Source organism: Lolium perenne, chromosome 3, assembly GCF_019359855.2.
Source record: "Lolium perenne isolate Kyuss_39 chromosome 3, Kyuss_2.0, whole genome shotgun sequence".
Lineage (NCBI taxonomy): Eukaryota > Viridiplantae > Streptophyta > Magnoliopsida > Poales > Poaceae > Lolium > Lolium perenne.
The window spans coordinates 45,465,643-45,490,969 of record NC_067246.2 but is presented as its reverse complement, the minus strand read 5'-3'; the positions used below and the strand labels follow the sequence as shown (position 1 = coordinate 45,490,969).

Sequence of the window (25,327 nt, the reverse complement as noted above, 5' to 3'; positions counted from 1 at the left end):
CGTGTGCTGTACGCGTATCAATCCGCGTAATGTGTTACGATGATTCGGGGTAATCCCGACGGATGAAATCAAATGTTATGGCACAAGTGTGCAACCTCTGCAGAGTGTAAACCTATTCGAATAGCCGTGTCCACGGTTACAGATGATTGGAAAGGCCATACAGTTTTCGGTGTCAGATTCTTGAAAATGTTGGTGAAGTGAATGGTGAATGGTGACTTGTTTTTGAATCACAACTTGAGTTGTGGGAATGACACTAATGTTCCCACTTGAGTTAGTTAGCACTTGAATAAGTCTTTTCTCAAATACTTGTGAACTAAAATTGACTTTATGCAAATAAACTAGAGCTTAGCACCCCTTACAAGAATTGTTAGCACTTACACTAGTATTAGTTTGCGAGTACTTAAAGTACTCACGGCTGTGTCCCCGGCTATTCAAATGGCCAGACTATGAAGAGCAGCAGAACTATCAAGATGACGGCAACCAAGATGTCTACGACAACTAGGGAATCTTCTGACGTCAGACGTTGGCCTGTGGACTAGAGAGTCCATCCTATTTACGCTTCCGCTATGAACTTTGTGTCCGTTGATCAATAGATCAACTATTTGTGTAATATTGGATCATGTGATCTCTATTTGTAAGACGACTATGGTATGTAAGGAATGATGACTTATGATATTCAACTGTTATGTCTCGCAACAACAATATTCCTGGGATTGCGATGTATGACATGACAGGCATCTGGACTTAAAAATCCGGGTGTTGACAAGTTGGTATCAGAGCCATTGTTTGACGTTAGGAGACCCTAGTTAGAATGGACGTCTGCAAAACTTAGTTTCAAAACAAATGAAGTGAATATTTATGAAAACTTTCTCACTCTTATCCTTGAGATCTTTTTCAAAATGAGAATTTCATGCTCTACTTTTGCTTTTGAGAACTACATAAAACTTTACACACTTGACCACTTCGTTAAACTTACTCATCCTCATTGTTCATAGATGGAGTACAAATGGGAGTTCTATCAGCTTTGTCACGGAGGAGACCTGATGTTCGAAAAGGATTTAAAGCAACTAGTGGAATATCTAGGACGCCCGTATCCCGAGTTCTTCGGAACACCCCTCAACAATCACTCCGGAGGACCACCTCGGTGGGAAGTTTCTGCAGATCTACGAAGAAAGCTTGGAGCCCCGGTATGGGAAAACATATGGTTTTCGGTAACAGGAAACACTTGGAAGGAAGGACTAGTCAGAGCTATGGAAGAAGCAATTGCCCGTCTGTGTGGACAAAATGAGAACAAGATCAAGAACACTCGCTTCATCTACTACCCAAGACATGACCCCATGGGAAGACCGATGACCATGCCCCCGCACACGGAGATGAACCACTATGTAGCACACCTCGACTTCATGTTGTACAAGACCCGCAAGGAGTTGGACAATGCCCTCGCCTCTCGCCAAGCACATTACCCGTAAAGACGAAGAATCCACCCTGAAGGGTAGTATCACTCCAGCACTTGAGTAGGTGTGAGTTGTAATCAGGATCCCCTTGTATCGTAGAACGAATGAATGGTTCTTCAAACCAACGATGTGTTAGATTTGTAATGTATGATGTTTGGTATGAATGAAAAAGTGTTGCTGGTTTTTAGTCCCTCAACACTACTCAAGTTTTCAAGTTTTGAACTTCGTGAACTTTAATTCAAACAAACCGTAGAAATTTCCCTCTTATCTTATCATCTACTCCGATGTTTAGATGGCCCCACCAACCCGCAGCGCCACCCAAGACGCCATGATGCAGATGCTAGAGATGATGATGGCCGACCGAGAAGCCGAGAGAGCTGAACACCAAGCCAACATTGCTGCACTACAACAGATTGCTCAGAACAACAACGGCCATGGAAACCACGACCACCCTGGGTCAAAACTGAAGAACTTTCAAAACACCAACCCACCTATTTTCAGCAAGACCGAAGAGCCCCTAGACGCAGATGACTGGCTCCACACAATGGAGAACAACCTCGAAGTTGCGGGAGTTGAAGCCACAGAGAAAGTGCTATTCGCCACCCACTACCTGTCAGGACCTGCACGAGCCTGGTGGACAAGCGCCCGCGCAACGAATGCGGGACAGATGATGACCTGGGAAGACTTCAAGCTAAAGTTTAGAAAGTACCATGTGCCCCAAGGACTGATCAAGAAGATGAGAGACGAGTTCCGCGAACTCAAGCAAGGAAGAATGTCCGTGGTAGAATACCGCAACAGATTCCTTACTCTGTCAAGGTACGCCCCGGACGAAACCGACACCAATGAGAAGCGGAAGGAAAGATTTCTGAACGGATTACACGACGAGATGCAGACTGTACTGGTCAACATTCTCTTTGCTGACCTAGAAGCCCTGGTGGACTCCGCCATCCAGATGGAAGGGAAGCTTCACCAAGCCAACGAGAATCGCAAACGCCGAATGATGAACCAGCATGGGTCCAGCAATACCCAGAAGTACCGCAACAACTCATCTGGAGGATCTGCTCCAAGATACAACAAGCCCACTGCCCAGACTTACTGCCCAAACTACACCAATAACCATGGAGGACCCCCGAAGCCCGGAGGCAACAACAACAACAATCACAACAACACCACCAACCCCAACAGCAACAACAACAACGGGAACAACAACAACACTGGCCCTAGGACTGGAAGCAACGCCATCCCCGTCGCCACCAAGGACAAGGCCACCATCACTTGTTATGAGTGTGGAGTGGTTGGGCATTACTCCAATGAGTTCCCCAAAAGGTTAGCCAAGATTGCCGCCAACACCGCTGCACCTGCTCAGAACCAGCGCTGCTTTGCCGCAAGAAGGAACCAGAACAACAACAACGGCCGCCTCTACAACATGACTGCAACAGAAGCCCAAGAAGCACATCAGGCCATGCCAAGTATGTTTCCCTGTTAAATCTTGTTGCCCAATCTCTCTTAGGAACCTAACTTTTCTTAAAATCTCGGGACGAGATTTGTTTAAGGGGGAAGGGTTTGTAACACCCCAAATTTGAAAACAAAGAAAAATGAATTTCCCTTTTTCAAAAATGAGAACCAACAAAAACTTTTCCTACATAGAGTGCTATGCATAGTGCTCCTACCAAATACTTGTGTTTTGCCATGATTGTGTGTTTATTATTTTTGAACACATTCCCAAAACCCTAAACCCTAACCTTCTCAAAAACAAAGGGGATCAATTCTGAGAAACCCAAAATAAAAGAATACATATGTGGGCATATAGCCCTAATATGTAAATCTTGAACCCTACCTTTCTTATTTTGCTAAATGGTGGTGAACCATGGTGAACCCCACTAAACCCTAAACCTCATGCCTCTTGTCACCAACCTTTGAAAAACAAAATAAAAAGGAAAGATCTTAAATAAGAAAAAGGCATATGCAAGCCTATGGCTACTTTCTACAAATACTAAACTTTGCTTTGTCTACCTTGGTAGATGGTTTGGAAATACCTCAACAAACCTGAATTAAGGCTTAACACTCAAATCTTGGTGAAACCAAAAAGAAAACTAAAATCAAGAAAGCATATGCATAGAGGCATATGTGGCACTTAGCCAAAATATCAAATCTTGACCTAGGCACCCACATTGTCCCAAAATGGTTGGAACCCTTTACCCAACTCAATATAACACCAAATAAACTTCACCCATGTCAAAGAGAAGCAAAGAAAAAGAAAAGAATAAAAAGTAGAAAATCACAAAACCCTCACATATGGTTTATGCCATTTTTACAAATATTTGACCTAGACCATTTTGGCCTTCACCATTAGTTGTATTATGTTACTAAACACTTATTTCAACTTTTGGAAGCAAAGAAACACAAATAAAATCATTTTCAAACTCAAATTGGGATCACATATGATAATGGTCAAATCTGTCATTTATATTCTTGTCACCACTTTGAGCCCCTCTATCTCAAGTTTTTCAAACTAAACTTTCCCAATTCTTTGCACCTCATCCAAGAGCACATGAAGGAGAACAACTTTGGTAAAGACCACCATGTCAAATTCATCTTTGATCAAAAACTATGCTCATACAAAGTTGGAACTTTTTATCAAATGCAACAATCTCACACATTGCAATTTTTGCAATTCTTTTATTTTTAAAATTCCACCACCACTTGTATTTGTCTCTGGTCATTTGCAGCTTATCCAAATGCACCATTTTAAAATTTTGGAACCCCAAGACCCAAACCAAATTTTGGCAAAGTTTGCAATTTGCAAATAGGCATCAATTGCCAACACTATTCTAAATAGTGCTCTAGCCAACCCTAGTGCACCAATTGACCCCTACATGTTCCCTTGCCCCCTCTCTCCCTATTCCAAGAACAGCAACCCTAGAGGGAGGCCAACACATGCATAGACCAAACCATGCCGGCCATGTTCCCTCCCCTCTCTTCTCCTTCCTCCCTAACCCTGGCCATGGTGCCAGATAGCTCCACCTCACCTCTCTACTGCATCCTAGGCCAGCCATTGTCGAGAAGGACGGCGACCCTCGCCGGAAAACGCGCGCCCAGGGTGACCAGAGCATGCCGAGGGCGTCGCCCATGGACGTACACTGGCCACGCGCCGCCCCAACACTCTGCGCCTCCCCCAGACCCCACTCCTGCACGTTGAGCATCGCCACCATCCCTGCAACCCGCCAGACATGCTCCGTGGCTCGCGCAAGCCTGGCCGCCGTCGACATCGTCGCCATTTCCTCCGCACCCGTCCCGCCAGGCCTCTCCATTGCTAGCGCTCGCCAGGCCGTCCCCCACCTCGCCAGCAAGCGCGCTAGCACCGCCTTGATGTCGCCTACCTCGCCCTGCCCTCGCCTACCCCTCTCCATCGCTGGAATCGCCGCGCCGCTGTCGCCCTCGCCGCAGACCCACGGTCACCTCACGCCCCTATAAAAGGAGAACCCCCGCACCTCCAATCCTCACTCCCCTCGCCTCCTCTCATATCCTTAAGCCTGCTCGAGCTCAGCCACCTCCCAATTTCAACCGTAGAGCGCCAATTGATCACCGGAGTCCGCCGGAGCAGGAGCAGAAGAAGTCGTCGAATTCGTCTACCCCCGACGCTGCCGCGGCCACCATTGGCTTCCTCATCCTCAACAACGTCGTCCTGCACCTCGCCAACCCCTCGCCGGAGCCCCAGCTCGCCGCCGACCCCCTACCTCCGCCGCGGTAGCAACCCTCTCGCGTCGACGACGACGACGACGCACAGCCGTTCGATTAGATTCTGATCGTACGACTCCCAGCGACAGATACTGTTTCGGTAAGTTTCAGTCGCTGACGCGCGGGTCCCACTGTCAGCTGGCCCGCAGCGCTAGCTGGGCCGGCCCAGTCCTTCTCTGCTGAGCAGCCCATCTATTTTTCCCGCCTAAGCCCATATTTCAAATTCTGTTAAATCAATTCAGTATAAATTCAAATACTGGTCCTGCCTTGGAAAATGAATAGTTTCAATTTGGCTTGGCCAAATTTAACAAACTTTATATTTTTGGAAAGCTACTGAAAAGTTCTACAAAACCCCACTGGTCTCACTTTTAAATATTTTGTAGAATTAATGTGATAAAAAGAACAAGGCAGGGACTTTTTCAAATTCAAATAAATCTTAAAAATCAACCAAAAGTGCTATTGAGTTGATTTCAACTCTCATAGCTCACATTTCACTTACACTAATTTTTTCTGTAAAAATATGGTATGGTTACTTTGAGTGATCATGGCCCAAATTAAATAGAGGACTATATGGCTATTTTAGTTAGTTGATATTGTCCAAAACTATTATGCAAATCATATGAAGTGTTTCACTTCATTTAAATCTTGTCCCAAGTACTTTCATATGAAGTTTGAACCCCTGGTCAAATACTCTTACATGAAATACTTGGTGATTTTAAATCATAATAAGCATTGTTAAATAGTATGAGGTATTCTACCTCATTTAAATCATTTTCTCAAATGATGATGATGAATGGTTGACTTAGGTCAACATGATTTCATGTATGATTGTTGAGAAGTTAAATCTTAAGAAGATTCAATGAGAGGAAATTATTCCTCAAGAACTAAATGGAAACTATCATTTACATATGAAATGAGAGGAAATTATTTCTCTAACACTAAGTAAGAAAACCCTAGAATAATTTTTGGTAGCAATGCTAAGTGATGATGCTAGATCATTTGGAGTGAGCCATTAAGGCTAATTAAGACTACTTAAGTATTGTTTGGTGATTGTATCCTCGTATTCGTGTATAGACGCTAGTACCGGAGAATACCAGGAAGAGGAAGGATTCTACCTGGAAGAAGAAGAGAACTTTGATCACCTCAACAACCAAGGCAAGCTAACACCTTTGCAAGCTCTATGGTTGCAAGCTAATATTCTTGCAAAGTGCAAAGCCCTTTGGGGCAAGGCACCATTAGTCTTACCTTACTTACCACAATCCTATCCCAAGTTTTTACCTTACAAGTTTTACTTGATTTTTTGAAGAAGTTACTTTTATAGTTAACTTTGGTCTAAGTTAAGAGTAGTACTAGAGTAGCAAAGTTAGTCTCAAAGCTAGCCAAACAAGATAGCACCCCTCATGATTAGTGCTAGTGCTAAATACTAAAACTTGACTACTCTAGATGGGAACTTGTGACTTGAATTGAATTTGAAACCTTGGAATGATGAGTCATTCCATTGAATGATTTTTGAAGGTGAATATGACTTGGAGAAGATGGTGATTTTTGATAAAACTGATATTGGTTTGAATGCGATACCTTTCCAATTTTGAGTACCCCCACAATACCTGATTATGGGTAGGGCTTAACTAGAAGTTTATACATCTTAGTATGAGTTCCCTCTGAACACACATCATAGGGGTTATGCCGAGGGTGCCTCCGTTGTTGAGAAATGATGTGAATTGAGGTGAATTGTACGGCCAAGCCCTGTGCAGTTCCCAGGTTGACAGTTGGTCTTCACTGGGAGGCCAAGCTCATGGGGAGAGGTGCTCATACTAGGGTTAGTAAGTGAAAGGTTATGGTTGATGATCCGTGTACTGTGTTACGATGATTCGGGGTAATCCCGACGGATGAAATCAAATGTTGTGGCACAAGTGTGCAACCTCTCCAGAGTGTAAACCTATTCGAATAGCCGTGTCCACGGTTACGAACGATTGGTAAGGCCATACAGTTTCCGGTGTCAGATTCTTGAAAATGTTGGTGAAGTGAATGGTGAATGGTGACTTGTTTTTGAATCACAACTTGAGTTGTGGGAATGACACTAATGTTCCCACTTGAGTTAGTTAGCACTTGAATAAGTCTTTTCTCAAATACTTGTGAACTAAAATTGACTTTATGCAAATAAACTAGAGCTTAGCACCCCTTACTAGAATTGTTAGCACTTACACTAGTATTAGTTTGCGAGTACTTAAAGTACTCACGGCTGTGTCCCTGGCTATTCAAATGGCCAGACTATGAAGAGGAGCAGAACTATCAAGATGACGACAACCAAGATGTATACGACAACTAGGGAATCTTCTGACGTTAGACGTTGGCCTGTGGACTAGAGAGTCCATCCTATTTACGCTTCCGCTATGAACTTTGTGTGCGTTCATCAATAGATCAACTACTTGTGTAATATTGGATCATGTGATCTCTATTTGTAAGACGACTATGGTATGTAAGGAATGATGACTTATGATATTCAACTGTTATGTCTCGCAACAACAATATTCCTGGGATTGCGATGTATGACATGACAGGCATCTGGACTTAAAAATCCGGGTGTTGACATTGAGTGATAAGATTGATGCTATTATGTCTATGCTTGTGAATGGTAGATCTAATGTTGATCCTAATAATGTTCCTTTAGCTTCATTGGTTGCTCAAGAAGAGCATGTTGATGTGAACTTCATTAAAAATAATAATTTCAACAACAATGCTTATAGGAATAATTCTGGTAACAACTATAGGCCATATCCTTCTAATAATGGTAATGGTTATGGTAATTCTTATGGTAATTCTTACAACAATAATAGGAGCGTACCCCCTGGTCTTGAAGCCATGCTTAAAGAATTTATTAGTACACAAACTGCTTTTAACAAATCTGTTGAAGAAAAGCTTGGTAAAATTGATATTCTTGCTTCTAAGGTTGATAGTCTTGCTGCTGATGTTGATCTTTTAAAATTGAAAGCTATGCCTAATGAAACTAAAGATATTAAGTCATTTGCTACAGCAAACGCTATCCAAGTTCGATTTAATGAAAATATTAGATTGATGGCTGAATTGCATGCTAGGTGGGAAAAAGAAGAAAAATTTGCTAAAGAGAATAATGTAGCTAAAGTTTGGACTATTACAACCACTAGTAATGTTGATGCTTCACATGTTGCTAAACCTCCTACTATCAATGGTAAAATAATTTGTGTTAGAAATGTTTCTACTCCTAATGCAAAGCGTGCAAAACTGCCTGAAACTGCTAAAACTGCTGAAACTGCTTGTGATAAAACTGCTGAAATTTTTCAAAATATTGGGGACAATGATCCCATTGCTATAGATCATAATGGTTTCGATTTTGATGATTTTCATATCTCTTAAGTTATTAAGTTCTTGCAAAAACTTGCTAGAAGTCCCAATGCTAGTGCTATAAATTTGGCCTTTACAAAACATATTACAAATGCTTTCATTAAAGCTAGAGAAGAGAAATTAAAACTTGAAACTTCTATTCCTAGGAAGTTGGAAGATGGTTGGGAGCCCATCATTAAGATGAAGGTCAATGATTTTGATTGTAATGCTTTATGTGATCTTGGTTCAAGTATTTCTTTTATGCCTAAGAAAATCTATGATATGCTTGACTTGCCACCATTGAAAAATTGTTATTTGGATGTTAATCTTGCTGATAATTCTATAAATAAACCTTTGGGGAGGATTGATAATGTTCGCATTACGGTTAACAATAACCTTGTCCCCGTTGATTTTGTTGTCTTGGATATTGAATGCAATGCATCTTGTCCCATTATTTTGGGAAGACCTTTTCTTCGAACTGTTGGTGCTATTATTGATATGAAGGAAGGGAATATTAAGTATCAATTTCCTCTCAAGAAAGGTATTGAACACTTCCCAAGAAAGAGAATGAAGTTACCTTTTGATTCTATTATTAGAACAAATTATGATGTTGATGCTTCATCTCTTGATAATACTTGATTCACACTTTCTGCGCCTAGCTGAAAGGCGTTAAAGAAAAGCGCTTATGGGAGACAACCCATTATTTTACTTCTGTACTTTTGTTTTATGTTTGAGTCTTGGAAGTTGTTACTACTGTAGCAACCTCTCCTTATCTTTATTTTATTGCATTTTTGTGCCAAGTAAAGTCTTTGATAGTAAGGTTGATACTAGACTTGGATTACTGCGCAGAAACATATTTCTTGCTGTCACGAATTTGAGTAGGCCTCTCTGTAGGTAACTCAGAAAAATCTGCCGATTTTGGTGTGTGATCCTCAGATACGTACGCAACTTTCATTCAATTTGAGCTTTTTCATCTGAGCAAGTTAAGTGCCCCTAAAAAATTCGTCTTTATGGACTACTCTGTTTTGACAGATTCTGCCTTTTTATTTCGCATTGCCTCTTTTGCTATGTTGGATGGATTTCTTTGTTCCATTAACTTTCAGCAGCTTCGTGCAATGTCCAGAAGTGTTAAGAATGATTATTTCACCTCTGAACATGTGAATTTTTGATTATGCACTAACCCTCTAATGAGTTTGTTTTGAGTTTGGTGTGGAGGAAGTTTTCAAGGATCAAGAAAGGAGGATGATACAATATGATCAAGAAGAGTGAAAAGTCTAAGTTTGGGGATGCCCCCGTGGTTCATCCCTGCATATTTCAAGAAGACTCAAGCATCTAAGCTTGGGGATGCCCAAGGCATCCCCTTCTTCATCGACAATTTATCAGGTCACCTCTAGTGAAACTATATTTTTATTTCGTCACATCTTATGTGCTTTACTTGGAGCGTTTGTATGTTTTTTGTTTTTGTTTGTGTTTGAATAAAATCAGATCCTAGCATTCTTTGTTTGGGAGAGAGACACGCTCCGCTGTTTCATATGAACACAGGTGTTCTTAGCTTTACTTTTAATGTTCATGGCGAAGGTTGAAACTGCTTCGTTCATTGTTATATGGTTGGAAACAGAAAATGCTTTATGTGGTAATTGGTATAATGTCTTGAATAATTTGATACTTGGAAATTGTTGTGCTCAAGTAGATCATGTTTAAGCTCTTGCATCATGTACTTTGCACCTATTAATGAAGAACTACCATAGACCTTGTTGAAATTTGGTTTGCATGATTGGTCTCTCTAAAGTCTAGATATTTTCTGGTGAGGTGTTTGAACAACAAGGAAGACAGTGTAGAGTCTTATAATGCTTGCAATATGTTCTTATGTAAGTTTTGCTGTACCGGTTCATACTTGTGTTTGCTTCAAACAACCTTGCTAGCCAAAGCCTTGTATTGAGAGGGAATACTTCTCGTGCATCCAAAATCCTTGAGCCAAAAACTATGCCATTTGTGTCCACCATACCTACCTACTACATGGTATTTCTCTGCCATTCCAAAGTAAATTACTTGAGTTCTACCTTTAAAATTTCATTCCTTGTCTTTGCAATATATAGCTCATGGGAAAATAGCTTAAAAACTATTGTGGTAAAGAATATGTAGCTTATGTATCTTATTTCTTATAAGTTGCTTGTTGAGCGGTAACCATGTTTCTGGGGACGCCATCAACTATTACACCTTTGTTGAATATCATCTGAGTTGCTATGCATGTTCGTCTTGTCTGAAGTAAGGGTGATTTATCATGATCAAATGGTTTGAGTATGCATATTGTTAGAGAAGAACATTGGGCCGCTAACTAAAGCCATGTATCATGGTGGAAGTTTCAGTTTGGACAATCAATCCTCAATCTCTTATGAGAATATTATCTATTGTTGAATGCTTATGAATTAAAGAGGAGTCCATTATCTGTTTTCTATGTTGTCCCGGTATGGATGTCCTAAGTTGAGATGTATCAAAAACGAGAAATCAAATGCGATCTATCTCCTTGGACCTGTACAGGCGGCATAGAGGTACCCCTTTGTGACACTTGGTTGAAACATATGTTATGCAATGATAATCCATGTAAATCCAAGCTAATTAGGACAAGGTGCGAGCACTATTGTTATTCTATGCATGAGGCTTGCAACTTATAGGATGTCTTATGCATAACACATATGAATTATTACTACCGTTGACAAAATTGTTTCTATGTTTTCAAAATAAAAGCTCTAGCACAAAAATAGTAATCCATGCTTCCCTCTGCGAAGGGTCTTTCTTTTACTTTATGTTGAGTCAGTTTACCTACTTCTTTCTATCTTAGAAGCAAACACTTGTGTCAAATGTGTGCATTGATTCGTACATACTTACTTATTTGCATTCATCATATTACTTTGTGTTGACAGTTATCCATGAGATATACATGTTGAAGTTGAAAGTAACTGCTGAAACTTATATCTTCCTTTGTGTTGCTTCAAAACTTTCTACTAAGAATTTATTGCTTTATGAGTTAACTCCTATGCAAGTCTCATTGATGCTTGTCTTGAAAGTACTATTCATGAAAAGTCTTTGCTATATGATTCAGTTGTTTAATCATTGTCTTTACCATTGCTTCGAATCACTTCATTCATCTCATATGCTTTACAATAGTATTGATCAAGATTATGATAGCATGTCACTTCAGTAATTGTCCTTGTTATCGTTTACCTACTCGAGGGCGAGTAGGAACTAAGCTTGGGGATGCTTGATACGTCTCAAACGTATCTATAATTTCTTATGTTCCATGCTACTTTTATGACAATACTCACATGTTTTATACACACTTTATGTCATTATTATGCATTTTCCGGCACTAACCTATTGACAAGATGCCGAAGCGCCAGTTCCTGTTTTGTGTTGTTTTTGGTTTCAGAAATCCTACAAAGGAAATATTCTCGGAATTTGACGAAATCAATGCCCAGGGTCTTATTTTTCCACGGAACTTCCAGAAGACCGAGGAGCATACGAAGTGGGGCCATGAGGTGGCCAAACCATAGGGCGGCGTGGCCTGGATGTGGCCCGCACCGGCCTATGGTGTGGGCCCCTCGTCAGCCCTCCGACTCTGCCCTTCCGCCTACTTAAACTCTCCGTCGCGAATACCCTATTACCGAGAGCCACGATACGGAAAAAATTTCAGAGACACCGCCGCCAATCCCATCTCGGGGGATTCAGGAGATCGCCTCCGGCACCCTGCCGGAGAGGGGAATCATCTCCCGGAGGACTCTACATCACCATGATCGCCTCCAGACTGATGTGTGAGTAGTTCATCCTTGGACTATGGGTCCATAGCAGTAGCTAGATGGTTGTCTTCTCCTCATTGTGCTATCATGTTAGATCTTGTGAGCTGCCTATCATGATCAAGATCATCTATTTGTAATGCTACATGCTTTGTTTGTTGGGATTGGATGAATATGGAATACTATGTCAAGTTGATTATTGATCTATCATATATGTGTTGTTTATGATCTTGCATGCTCTCCGTTGCTAGTAGAGGCTCTGGCCAAGTTGATACTTGTGACTCCAAGAGGGAGTATTTATGCTCGATAGTGGGTTCATGCCTCCATTGAATCTGGGACAGTGACAGAAAGTTCTAAGGTTGTGGATGTGCTGTTGCCACTAGGGATAAAACATCAATGCTTTGTCTAAGAATATTTGTGTTGATTACATTACGCACCATACTTAATGAAATTGTCTGTTGTTTGCAACTTAATACTGGAAGGGGTGCGGATGCTAACCCGAAGGTGGACTTTTTAGGCATAGATGCATGCTGGATAGCGGTCTATGTACTTTGTCGTAATGCCCTAAGTAAATCTCATATTAATCATCATGATATGTATGTGCATTTTTATGCCCTCAGGGAGGAAGAGGAAGAGGTCAAAGATATCCCACTCAAGCAACCCTGCGATCACAATGCAAGAAGTCTCTTGTGTCCCCAACACACCTAATACACTTGTCAGATGTATAGGTGCACTAGTTCGGCGAAGAGATAGTGAGATGCAAGTAATATGGATGTATATGAGTGGTAATAGCAATCTGAATAAAATATGGCAGCGAGTAAACATGCAGTGGAACAGTAAACAAACAGTGACAACGGCGCCAGAAAATGCTTGCTGGCGTGCAGTTGACGTGGGAGATAGGAATCTTTGTGGTGTAGCTTTTCTATTCGGAGACAAGGCCTAGGGATCATACTTTCACTAGTGGACACTCTCAACATTGATCACATAATAAAACCACTCTACACTCTCTTGTTGGATGATGAACACCATTAATTGTGTAGGGCTACAAGAGCACCTCAATGCCGGAGTTAACAAGCTCCACAACATTCAATGTTCATATTTAAATAACCTTAGAGTGCATGATAGACCAACGCAATTATACCGAGTACTAACATAGCATGCACACTGTCACCATCATACTATGAAAGGAGGAATAGATCACATCAATACCATCATAGTAATAGTTAACTTCATAATCTACAAGAGATCACAATCATAAAGTACGCCAAGTACTACATGATGCACACACTGTCACCATTACATCATGGAGGAGGAATACAGTACTTTAATAACATCACTAGAGTAGCCCATAGATTAATAGTGATACAAAGCTCATATGAATCTCAATCATGTAAGGCAGCTCATGAGATCATTGTATTGAAGTACATGGGAGAGAGATTAACCACATATCTACCGGTACAGCCCTTAGACTCGATGGAGAACTACTCCCTCCTCATGGGAGATAGCAGCGGTGATGAAGATGGCGGTGGTGTCGATGGAGATGCCTTCCGGGGGCACTTCCCCGTCCCGGCGGCGTGCCGGAACAGAGACTCCTGTCCCCCAGATCTTGGCTTCGCGATGGCGGCGGCTCTGGAAGGTTTCTCGTACCGTGGCTTATTCCTCTAGGGTTCTCGCGACAGAGTCCTTAAGTAGGCGGAAGGGCAGCTTCGGAGGATCCCCGGTGGGACCACAGAATAGGGTGGCGCGGCCCCCCCTCTAGCCGCGCCGACCTGGCGTGTGGGGCCCCCAGGGCTCCCCTCTGTCCCTCTCTGGCTCTTTGGAAGCTTCCGTGAAATATAAGATGTTGGGCGTTGATTTCATCCAATTCCGAGAATATTTCCTTACTAGGATTTTTGAAACCAAAAACAGCAGAAAACGGGAACTGGCACTTCGGCATCTTGTCAATAGGTTAGTTCCGGAAAATGCATCAAAACGATATAAAGTGTGAACAAAACATGTTAGTATTGTCATAAAACAAGCATGGAACATTAGAAATTATAGATACGTTGGAGACGTATCAGCATCCCCAAGCTTAGTTCCTACTCGTCCTCGAGTAGGTAAACGATAAAAGAATAATTTCTGAAGTGACATGCTACCAACATAATCTTGATCATACTATTGTAAAGCATATGAGATGAATGAAGTGATTCAAAGCAATGGTAAAGACAATGATTAAACAACTGAATCATATAGTAAAGACTTTTCATGAATAGTACTTTCAAGACAAGCATCAATAAGTCTTGCATAAGAGTTAACTTATAAAGCAATAGATTCTAAATAAAGGCATTGAAGCAACACAAAGGAAGATTAAGTTTCAGCGGTTGCTTTCAACTTTCAACATGCATATCTCATGGATAATTGTCAACATAAAGTAAAATAATAAATGCAATACGTAAGCATGTAAGAATCAATGCACAGTTGACACAAGTGTTTGCTTCTAAGATGGAAGGAAGTAGTTAAACTGACTCAGCATTAAAGTAAAAGAATGGCCCTTCGAAGAGGGAAGCATGGATTGCTATATTTGTGCTAGAGCTTTTATTTTGAAACAACAAAAAACAATTTTGTCAACGGTAGTAATAAAACATATGTATTATGTATAATATATCCTACAAGTTGCAAGCCTCATGCATAGATTACCAATAGTGCCTGCACCTTGTCCTAATTAGCTTGGATTTACATGGATTATCATCGCAATACATATGTTTTAACCAAGTATCACAAAGGGGTACCTCTATGCCGCCTGTACAAAGGTCTAAGGAGAAAGCCCGCATTGGATTTCTCGCTTTTGATTATTCTCAACTTAGACATCCATACCGGGACAACATAGACAACAGATAATGGACTCCTCTTTAATGCATAAGCATTCAACAACAAATAATATTCTCATAAGAGATTGAGGATTGTTGTCCAAAACTGAAACTTCCACCATGGATCATGGCTTTAGTTAGCTGCCCAATGTTCTTCTCTAACAATATGCATGCTCAAACCATTCAACTCATGATAAATCACCCTTACTTCAGACAAGACGAACATGCATAGCAACTCACATGATATTCAACAAAGATAGTTGATGGCGTCCCCAGGAACATGGTTATCGCACAACAAGCAACTTAATAAGAAATAAGATACATAAGTACATATTCAATACCGCAATAGTTTTTAGGCTATTTTTCCCATGAGCTATATATTCCAAAGACAAAGAGTGGAATTTTAAAGGTAGCACTCAAGCAATTTACTTTGGAATGGCAGAAAATACCATGTAGTAGGTAGGTATGGTGGACACAAATGGCATAGTTTTTGGCTCAAGGATTTTGGATGCATGAGAAGTAATCCCTCTCAATACAAGGCTTAGGCTAGCAAGGTTGTTTGAAGCAAACACAAGTATGAACCGGTACAGCAAAACTTACATAAAAACATATTGCAAGCATTATAAGACTCTACACTGTCTTCCTTGTTGTTCAAACCCTTACTAGAAAATATCTAGACCTTAGAGAGACCAATCATGCAAACCAAATTTTAGCAAGCTCTATGTATTTATTCACTAATAGGTGCAAGGTATATGATGCAAGAGCTTAAACATAATCTATATGAGCACAACAATTGCCAAGTATCAAATTATTCAAGACATTATACCATTTACCACATGTAGCATTTTCCGTTTCCAACCATATAACAATTAACGAAGCAGTTTCAACCTTCGCCATGAACATTAAAAGCTAAGAACACATGTGTTCATATGAACCAGCGGAGCGTGTCTCTCTCCCACACAAGCATGAATTTATTCAAACAAAACAAAAATAAAAACAAACAGACGCTCCAAGTAAAGTACATAAGATGTGACGGAATAAAAATATAGTTTCAATAGAAGAAATCTGATAAATTGTTGATGAAGAAGGGGATGCCTTGGGCATCCCCAAGCTTAGATGCTTGAGTCTTCTTGAAATATGCAGGCATGAACCACGGGGGCATCCCCAAGCTTAGACTTTTCACTCTTCTTCATCATATATCATCCTCCTCTCTTGACCCTTCAAAACTTCCTCCACAGCAAACTCAAAACAAACTCATTAGAGGGTTAGTGCATAATCAAAAATTCACATGTTCAGAGGTGACACAATCATTCTTAACACTTCTGGATATTGCCCAAAGCTTCTGAAAGTTAATGGAACAAAGAAATCCATCCAACATAGCAAAAGAGGCAATGCGAAATAAAAGGAAGAATCTGTCAAAACAGAACAGTCCGTAAAGACGAATTTTTTAGAGGCACTGGACTTGCTCAGATGAAAATGCTCAAATTGAATGAAAGTTGCGTACATATCTGAGGATCACACACGTAAATTGGCAGATTTTCTGAGTTACCTACAGAGAACCCTGCCCAAATTCGTGACAGACAGAAATCTGTTTCTGCGCAGTAATCCAAATCTAGTATCAACCTTGCTATCAAAGACTTTACTTGGCACACCAATGCAATAAAATAAAGATAAGGAGAGGTTGCTACAGTAGTAACAACTTCCAAGACTCAAATATAAAACAAAAGTACTGTAGTAAAACAAACACATGGGTTATCTCCCAAGATGTGCTTTCTTTATAGCCATTAAGATGGGCTCAGTGATTTTAATGATGCACTCCCAAGAAATAAGAGTTGAAGAAAAAGAGAGCATCAAAAAGCAAATATGAAACAAATTTAAGCCTAACCCACTTCCTATGAAAAGGAATCTTGTAAATAAACAAATTCATGAAGCATAATGCAACAAGCATAGGAAAACTAGACAAGCTCAACTTCAAGATTTTCAGCAAAAAGAGAGGTGTTTTAGTAACATGAAAATTTCTAAAACCATATTTTCCTCTCTCATAAAGTTTTTCAGTAGCACCATGAGAAAACTCAACAATATAACTATCACATAAAGCATTCTTATCATGAGTCTCATGCATAAAATTATTACTCTCCACATAAGCATAGTCATTCTTATTAATTGTAATGGGAGCAAATTCAACAAAGTAGCTATCATCAAATATAGGAGGCATATTATAATCATAATCAAATTTATCCTCCATAGTAGGCGGCACCAAAAGACTACTATCATTATAATCATCATAAATAGGAGGCAAAGTATCATCAAAGAAATTTTTCTCCTCAATGCTTGGGGGACTAAAAATATCATGCTCATCAAAACCAGCTTCCCCAAGCTTAGAATTTTCCATATCATTAGCAACAATGGTGTTCAAAGCGTTCATACTAATATTATTGCTACGAGCATGCAAATAAGGTTCCATAGGTTTTTTAATTTTCGCATCAAACCATCCATGTCTTAACTCAGGAAATAGATTAAAAAGCCCCATGTTGCTTTCCATTATGCCTAACTAGTGAAAAATAAACAAGAAACAAAAAGATGCAATTGCAGGATCTAAAGGAAATAGCTTCGAGCACTTACAACGGCGCCAAAAAATAACTTAGTTACCTAGGACCAGAGTGTGAGTGCCTTTTACCTTTCCTCCCCGGCAACGGCACCAGAAAATACTTGTCTGTCTATAACTGGCGCGTGGTTGACGAGGGAGGTAGAAGTCTTGTTCCTTCAGGTCCCCGACAACGGCGTCAGAAAATAGCTTGATGTCTACTCACGCTTCTTTTCCTGTAGACAGTGTTGGGCCTCCAAGAGCAGAGGTTTGTAGAACAGCAGCAAGTTTTCCCTTAAGTGGATCACCCAAGGTTTATCAAACTCAGGGAGGAAGAGGTCAAAGATATCCCTCTCAAGCAACCCTGCGATCACAATGCAAGAAGTCTCTTGTGTCTCCAACACACCTAATACACTTGTCAGATGTGTAGGTGCACTAGTTCGGCGAAGAGATAGTGATATGCAAGTAATATGGATGTATATGAGTGGTAATAGCAATCTGAATAAAATATGGCAGCGAGTAAACATGCAGTGGAACAGTAAACAAACAGTGACAACGGCGCCAAAAAATGCTTGCTGGCGTGCAGTTGACGTGGGAGATAGGAATCTTTGTGGTGTAGCTTTTCTATTCGGAGACAAGGCCTAGGGATCATACTTTCACTAGTGGACACTCTCAACATTGATCACATAATGAAACCACTCTACACTCTCTTGTTGGATGATGAACACCATTAATTGTGTAGGGCTACAAGAACACCTCAATGCCGGAGTTAACAAGCTCCACAACATTCAATGTTCATATTTAAATAACCTTAGAGTGCATGATAGACCAACGCAATTATACCGAGTACTAACATAGCATGCACACTGTCACCATCATACTATGAATGGAGGAATAGATCAAATCAATACCATCATAGTAATAGTTAACTTCATAATCTACAAGAGATCACAATCATAAAGTACGCCAAGTACTACATGATGCACACACTGTCACCATTACATCATGGAGGAGGAATAGAGTACTTTAATAACATCACTAGAGTAGCACATAGATTAATAGTGATACAAAGCTCATATGAATCTCAATCATGTAAGGCAGCTCATGAGATCATTGTATTGAAGTACATGAGAGAGAGATTAACCACATAGCTACCGGTACAGCCCTTAGCCTCGATGGAGAACTACTCCCTCCTCATGGGAGACAGCAGCGGTGATGAAGATGGCGGTAGTGTCGATGGAGATGCCTTCCGGGGGCACTTCCCCGTCCCGGCGGCGTGCCGGAACAGAGACTCCTGTCCCCCAGATCTTGGTTTCGCGATGGCGGCGGCTCTGGAAGGTTTCTCGTACCGTGGCTTATTCCTCTAGGGTTGTCGCGACGGAGTCCTTAAGTAGGCGGAAGGGCAGCTTCGGAGGGTCCCCGGTGGGACCACACAATAGGGTGGCGCGGCCCCCCTCTGGCCGCGCCGACCTGGCGTGTGGGCCCCCAGGGCTCCCCTCTGGTCCCTCTCTGGCTCTCTGGAAGCTTCCGTGAAATATAATATGTTGGGCGTTGATTTCATCCAATTCCGAGAATATTTCCTTACTAGGATTTCTGAAACCAAAAACAGCAGAAAACATGAACTGGCACTTCGGTATCTTGTCAATAGGTTAGTTCCGGAAAATGCATCAAAACGATATAAAGTGTGAACAAAACATGTAGGTATTGTCATAAAACAAGCATGGAACATCAGAAATTATAGATACGTTGGAGACGTATCAGCGCTGTAGACGAAACCAGTGGGCTGCTGGCAGAAGACCTGCTCCTCTAGATGGCCGTGAAGGAAGGCGTTGGAGACGTCCATCTGGTGCACGGGCCACACAGGGGAGACCGCGAGCTGAAGAACCGTGCGGATCGTCCCAGGCTTGACAACCGGGGCGAAGGTGTCGATGAAGTCGACGCTGGCGCGTTGGCGAAAGCCACGAACTACCCACCGCGCCTTGTGGCGGTCGGGAGTACCGTCCGGATGGAACTAGTGCTTGAAGACCCACTTCCCGGTGATGATGTTGGCGTGAAGGGGGCGGGGAACAAGCGTCCATGTCTAGTTCCGTTGCAGGGCGTCAAACTCATCCTGCATGGCCGCAAGCCACTGCGGGTCGCGGAGAGCAGCCCGGGCAGAAGCGGGCAGGGGCGACGGTGTGGTTGGTGAAGGCGCGGAAGTCGACGCAGTGCAGACGTACTCGTCCGAGGGGTACCGCGTGCTCGGGACGCGAATCCCCTCACGGGCGCGCGTGAGGGGGGCCGTCGCCGGCGGCGGAGGATGCGGAGGCGGGGCTGGATGCGAGGCATCGCCCGAGCTGAGGCTCGAGGGTGACGCGGTCGAGGCGCAGATGACACAGTGGTGCCCAAGGCAGTGCTCGAGGGCGACGCGGGCGGTTTCGAGGGCGAGGCGGCAGCGCCCGAGGCGGGGCTCGAGGGCGCCACGTGTGAGCCCGAGGCAGTGCTCGAGGGCGTCTCGGGAGGCGTCGCAGCTGTAGTAGAGGGCGACACGGGCGTAGGGCGACACGGGCGTAGGTTGACTAGGAGGGTGGCGGTGGAGAGGGCGTCCGGCCAGAACTGGGGGGCGGGCATGTGGGCGTGGAACAGGAGGGTACGGACGCAATCATTAAGGGTGCGTAGGACGCTCTCGGCGCGGCCGTTCTACTGGGAGGTGTATGGGCAAGTTAGGAGGAACATGGTGCCGTGGGTGGAGAGGAGGGTGCGGATGGTGGTGTTGTCGAACTCCTTGCCGTTGTCGGTTTGGAGGGCGAGGATGGGGCGACCGAACTGCGTAGACACATAAGAATAAAAGGCGGTGAGTGTCGAGGCGACGTCAGATTTCTTACGAAGAGGAAAAGTCCAGACAAAGTGAGAAAAATCATCGAGAATAACAAGATAATAAAGAAAACCAGAATGACTCGGTATAGAGGACGTCCATACATCACTATGAAGTAATTGAAAGGGAAAAGAAGCAACTATGGATGAAGTACTGAAAGGAAGCCGAACATGTTTGCCTAGTCGGCAGGCGTCGCATAGTGAGCCGCCATTTTATCTATTATATATTAAAAGTATAATACGGGAGTCTAAAATAGAGGTACCACGTGATTCCACATAGACAAAAGAAAAATGAACCATTAGTTATAAATTTTGACGGTCCAGATTTAAAAGATAACGCGTAAAAAATATTTCGCTTAGCAGGTACAAAATAAGTTCAAGTCACGTATATGCTCATGGGCTAAAAGTAAGTTACCCAACCGAGCTCAACAGGAAAAAAGCCAAGCTCAAAGGGGCGTGCATCATTACGTGTCCAACTTTTTGGAGAGTCCGTCTTCATCACGTCTTAAAAGTCTTTTTTTTTGTTGAGAAAATCAGGTCTTAATAGCTAGATGCATCAAGTAGCATTGTTTATTTTAAGATACAGCTTAAGTTGGGAAAATTCAATTTATCTCTAGGCTGCATATGGATATATTGTGTGTAAACTCATTTTAAAATTTCAAAAATATTTGAAATAACTTTTTGTGCATATATCTCGATATTCTATGTTTGTACACAAGTTACAAAAAATAGTATTTTTAGACTACATAAAATATTCTTTTCCCCCGAAATTTTATGCGCGAACATAGACTGTCCGGATGTAAAAGTGAAAATATTATATCAAATTTTTTGATACTTTTTATTAAAAATGTTTATGTACTTTTTATAATAGTTTGTATGTACCTATGAGCTTAAGCACCACTTCCCTCAAGTAGTTTCAACAATAAAAGCCTTTGTATGTGTTGGACTAGCGTGTCAAGGTCTTTCCGGTGAAAAGTCTTTGACATATACGGTCGCATGCCAGATGTAGATATGCAAGTCTTCTGCAAATGATCAATAGGCAATGTTTTCTCCTATTCAAACAAAATACTACATAGTGTTGAACATGAACGCTTAGAAAGGAAATACATGGACGTGACATGACAAGTACATGTAGGCTGTAGAATAAAATTGGGATATAGAAAAATATGTAAACATAAATCTCCTACTTCTAAAGTGGAGGACGGAGCGCAAGCGGAGTGCCGGGCCCATGCTTAAGACCTTCAATCATAAGCAGGTTTAGGTCGGGCGACCTTCGCAGGAGCCTTTCGACGGCGAGCGGAGAGGCGGGCGGCGGAAATGACGGGGGCGGAGAAGATTTGAAAAGGAAGGAAGCGGAGAAGATTTGAATTTTAAATTTGAACTTGTAGGCCAATTTGGTAATATTTTAAATGTATGAGGGGCTTCTATGTAAAAATATGCATCCCAAAGACAGATTATCTCAAACAAGACATGGCACTATATTTTTTTACAAAAAACCATTGTAAACCCAATGAAGATATTCATAAAGTGTTTATTTTACCCATGGAATTTATTAGCATATCATTTACCATGATTATGAAATTTTAGTAATCCACATGTTCACAATTTGTTTATATTCTTGGCTTAGTCAAAGTTAAACTTTGCAAATTTTGACTAAATCTTTAGAGACAATATGAACATTTGAAATCTAAAAGTTATACCGAGCTTAAAAAAACATTATACCAATATAACCGTCAGAAGATATATATTTATATATTATGAATTTTCTATTATAGTTGTTAATATTTTCCATATATTTTTGGTCAAACTTGATAAAGTTTGACTTTGCAAAACCCCATATCGCCAGATAAATAAAAGGAGGGATTACTTTAGAACACATTTCAGATCATGTCATGACATTTTCGAGGGCCACCATGCTAGTTACATGAAAAAGAAAATCCTCTCATTATTTGGCGGAGCGAGGTGGAGCTAGGATGGCCAAGACGAGCGTGCCAAAGGTCGACGCCGGCGGAGAGCGCCCGAGGTGCAGCGTGAGTGGAGTCGGCGAAGGGGTTGGAGCTGGGGGTAGGATCTAGGTGGTCGGGGTCGGGGATGGAGGAGTCGGCGAAGGGGTTGGAGCTGGGGGTAGGATCTACGTGGTGTCTGATACCATGTAGAGAGAGATGCAATGCTCGATGTATATATCGGATGCATATGGCGGTACATATATAGGCCACGTCCTCGACTATACAAGGAAGAAGGTGGACCCAATAATAAATACAAAGATATATATCGCTATACAATAACTACAGAGGATACACATCCGGATATACAAGATATGTATCTCAACACTCCCCATCTCCCCATCTTTGTGTGTTGTTTTCACCTACTTGATGTAGTGAGTTAGTGCTGCAGCGAATGAGAAGTAAAGTGAGACAATATCTTGTTATCTAGTTATATGTAGATAGGATTATATATATAGAGGACAAAACATTATTCGCACAGCTGAAGGTTGGTATATCATTCAGGTTTTAATCATGAAATGAGAGGGCTGACAAAAGGTTACTTTGTTATGCCATATCACACACAGATCTAGAAAAGACATATACATCACCTACGGGTCGTATTTGAAGCCTCTCACGTCTGTGTAGCGAAGAAGGTTGTGTAAACCCTTGAGCTAACTAGCAAGACCATGGATTTATGGTCTGGTCAAGAACACTTCCCTCAGTTAAATTTTCCTACAGACTACAGCGAACTTCAGCTAACACTCTAGTTTGCTACACATAGAGTCCATATGCAACTCGCGAATGAGTGTAGAGTATAGACAAATCAACTAGTTTAGTGCGTGGACCAAATGTGCGCGACTAGTTTTATGTGGGCGAGGGATCGATGAGATGGAAGCCTACGCACACACGGCCGGCGCCAACCATGGACGCGATTCCTTCCGTCGACACTGCGACGCGCGCAAAGACCTCCGGCTCCGCCCGTTAGTCCGTGTCCTAGTAGTATTCGCACGTACGTGAGTTTAGCTAGTTTAAGTAATTAAGTTCGCTTCCAAGCAGTAGTCGGCTTGCATGACGTAAATTGAGTCCGAGTCCTCTTCGAGTTAGCTAGCTGGCTATGCTAATTGCTATGCGTGTATATAAGATGCACCAGGGGTGGCTGTGCATCATTGTAAGACCGTGATATTGAGAAGAATAGAGGAGCGCGACAAGTGCCCTTGGACAAAGTTTCTGGCGCGAGTGTGTTTGTCTAATTTTACGTGATGGCCTGGGGCAAAACTAAACAGTGGCGGAAGAGGACGGTGGACAGCGACGACGAGGAGGAGAGGATGGAGAACATCAAGGAGGAGGAGCAGAGGATGGAGAACAGCGACGAGGAGGAGGAGAGCATGGGCCGCGTGGCCGGCCGTGCCCGCCTGCTAGCCGTGGACTCGGAGCCGTCCGTGGTCCGGGCAGCTATCGCGCCGTACATCGAGGACATCGACAGCTACATGCGGTACCTAGAGAAGTTGAGGAGGCCGACGGACTATATGCCCACAACGGGGCAAGTTTACCCCTCTTGGAGAGCCATCATAGTGGACTGGCTCGTGGAAGTGGCCGATGAATTCAATTTTCCGGCCGACACGCTTCACCTCGCTGTTTCATATGTGGACCGCTTCCTCTCGGTGGGCGCCATTGTCACCAGGGAGCTGCAGCTACTGGGTGCAACTTCATTGTTTCTTGCTGCGAAATATGAAAGCGATGAATGTGCACATAAGGCCAAAGATTACTGTTACGTTACTGACAACTCATACACCGAGCAACAAGTGGTCAAGATGGAGGCTCACATACTGCATCTGCTTAATTTTGAGATGGGGAGCCCCACCGCAAGAACTTTCCTGCGGAGATACGTAACTATTTGCCCTCGAGGCGATGTAAGAAAGCTAGAGTTCCTGTGTAGCTACCTTGCGGACCTAAGCTTACTTGAATATGACTGCACAAAGTTCAGGCCATCAGTTGTTGCTGCTGCCTGCCTTTTTGTGGCCAGGTTCACAATCAACCCAGATAGCCGTCCTTGGAACCTAGTGCTGCAAAGAAGAGTGGGCTACAAGGTCTCTGATCTCAGGTGTTGCATCTTGAAGATACACCGTCTGCAGTCCATCGGATCGTATCCAGGCATCAAAGAAACGGCCATCAAAGACAAGTATAGTCACTGCGAGCTTGAGTGTGTGTCAGCAATGGGTTCGCCATGTGAAATCCCAGAGTACTACTTCAAAGGCATCAAAGACCATAAAAATACAGCCAGTGAAAAGTGGAAGCGCTCTCGCCACATTTAGATATCTTGGTATTATCTGATGTGTCATAGTCAACAATATTCAGTGTGAAATTGCAGAATCGGTTTAGAAAATAGCCTAGCGAGAATTTGCATCCCACTTCTGTAAGTAGTTGGTTCGGTTGCACTAAAAGTGCAACTACCCACCTGTATTGGTATTTTAGTAGTGTGCAACCATGAGTGGTTTGTTTTTTACCTATGAAGGTGTTGTAGCCCAATTATATCATATCCAATATGGAAACTTTCAGGAAATTCTAATGTTTTGTTGCACATATAATGTCCTTAAGTAAATGTAATGCACTGGTTCTCAGCAAGGAAATCTTACATAATTGAAAATTTGAAAAAAGTACTGCACAAAAACACATATTACATAAGTTTTTTTTCCAAGATAAATAGGGGCAGTTTGGT

General features: G+C 42.2%; 1 protein-coding gene across 1 annotated transcript; it reads left to right on the top strand.

Annotated features, from left to right (window-relative positions):
* The first annotated feature begins 23,966 nt into the window (after positions 1-23,966).
* On the top strand, positions 23,967-24,923 carry LOC127339298 (cyclin-A3-2-like). The gene has a single exon (XM_051365167.1). It carries the CDS (start codon positions 23,967-23,969, stop codon positions 24,921-24,923), a length of 957 nt encoding a protein of 318 aa, XP_051221127.1.
* Positions 24,924-25,327: the final 404 nt, after the last annotated feature.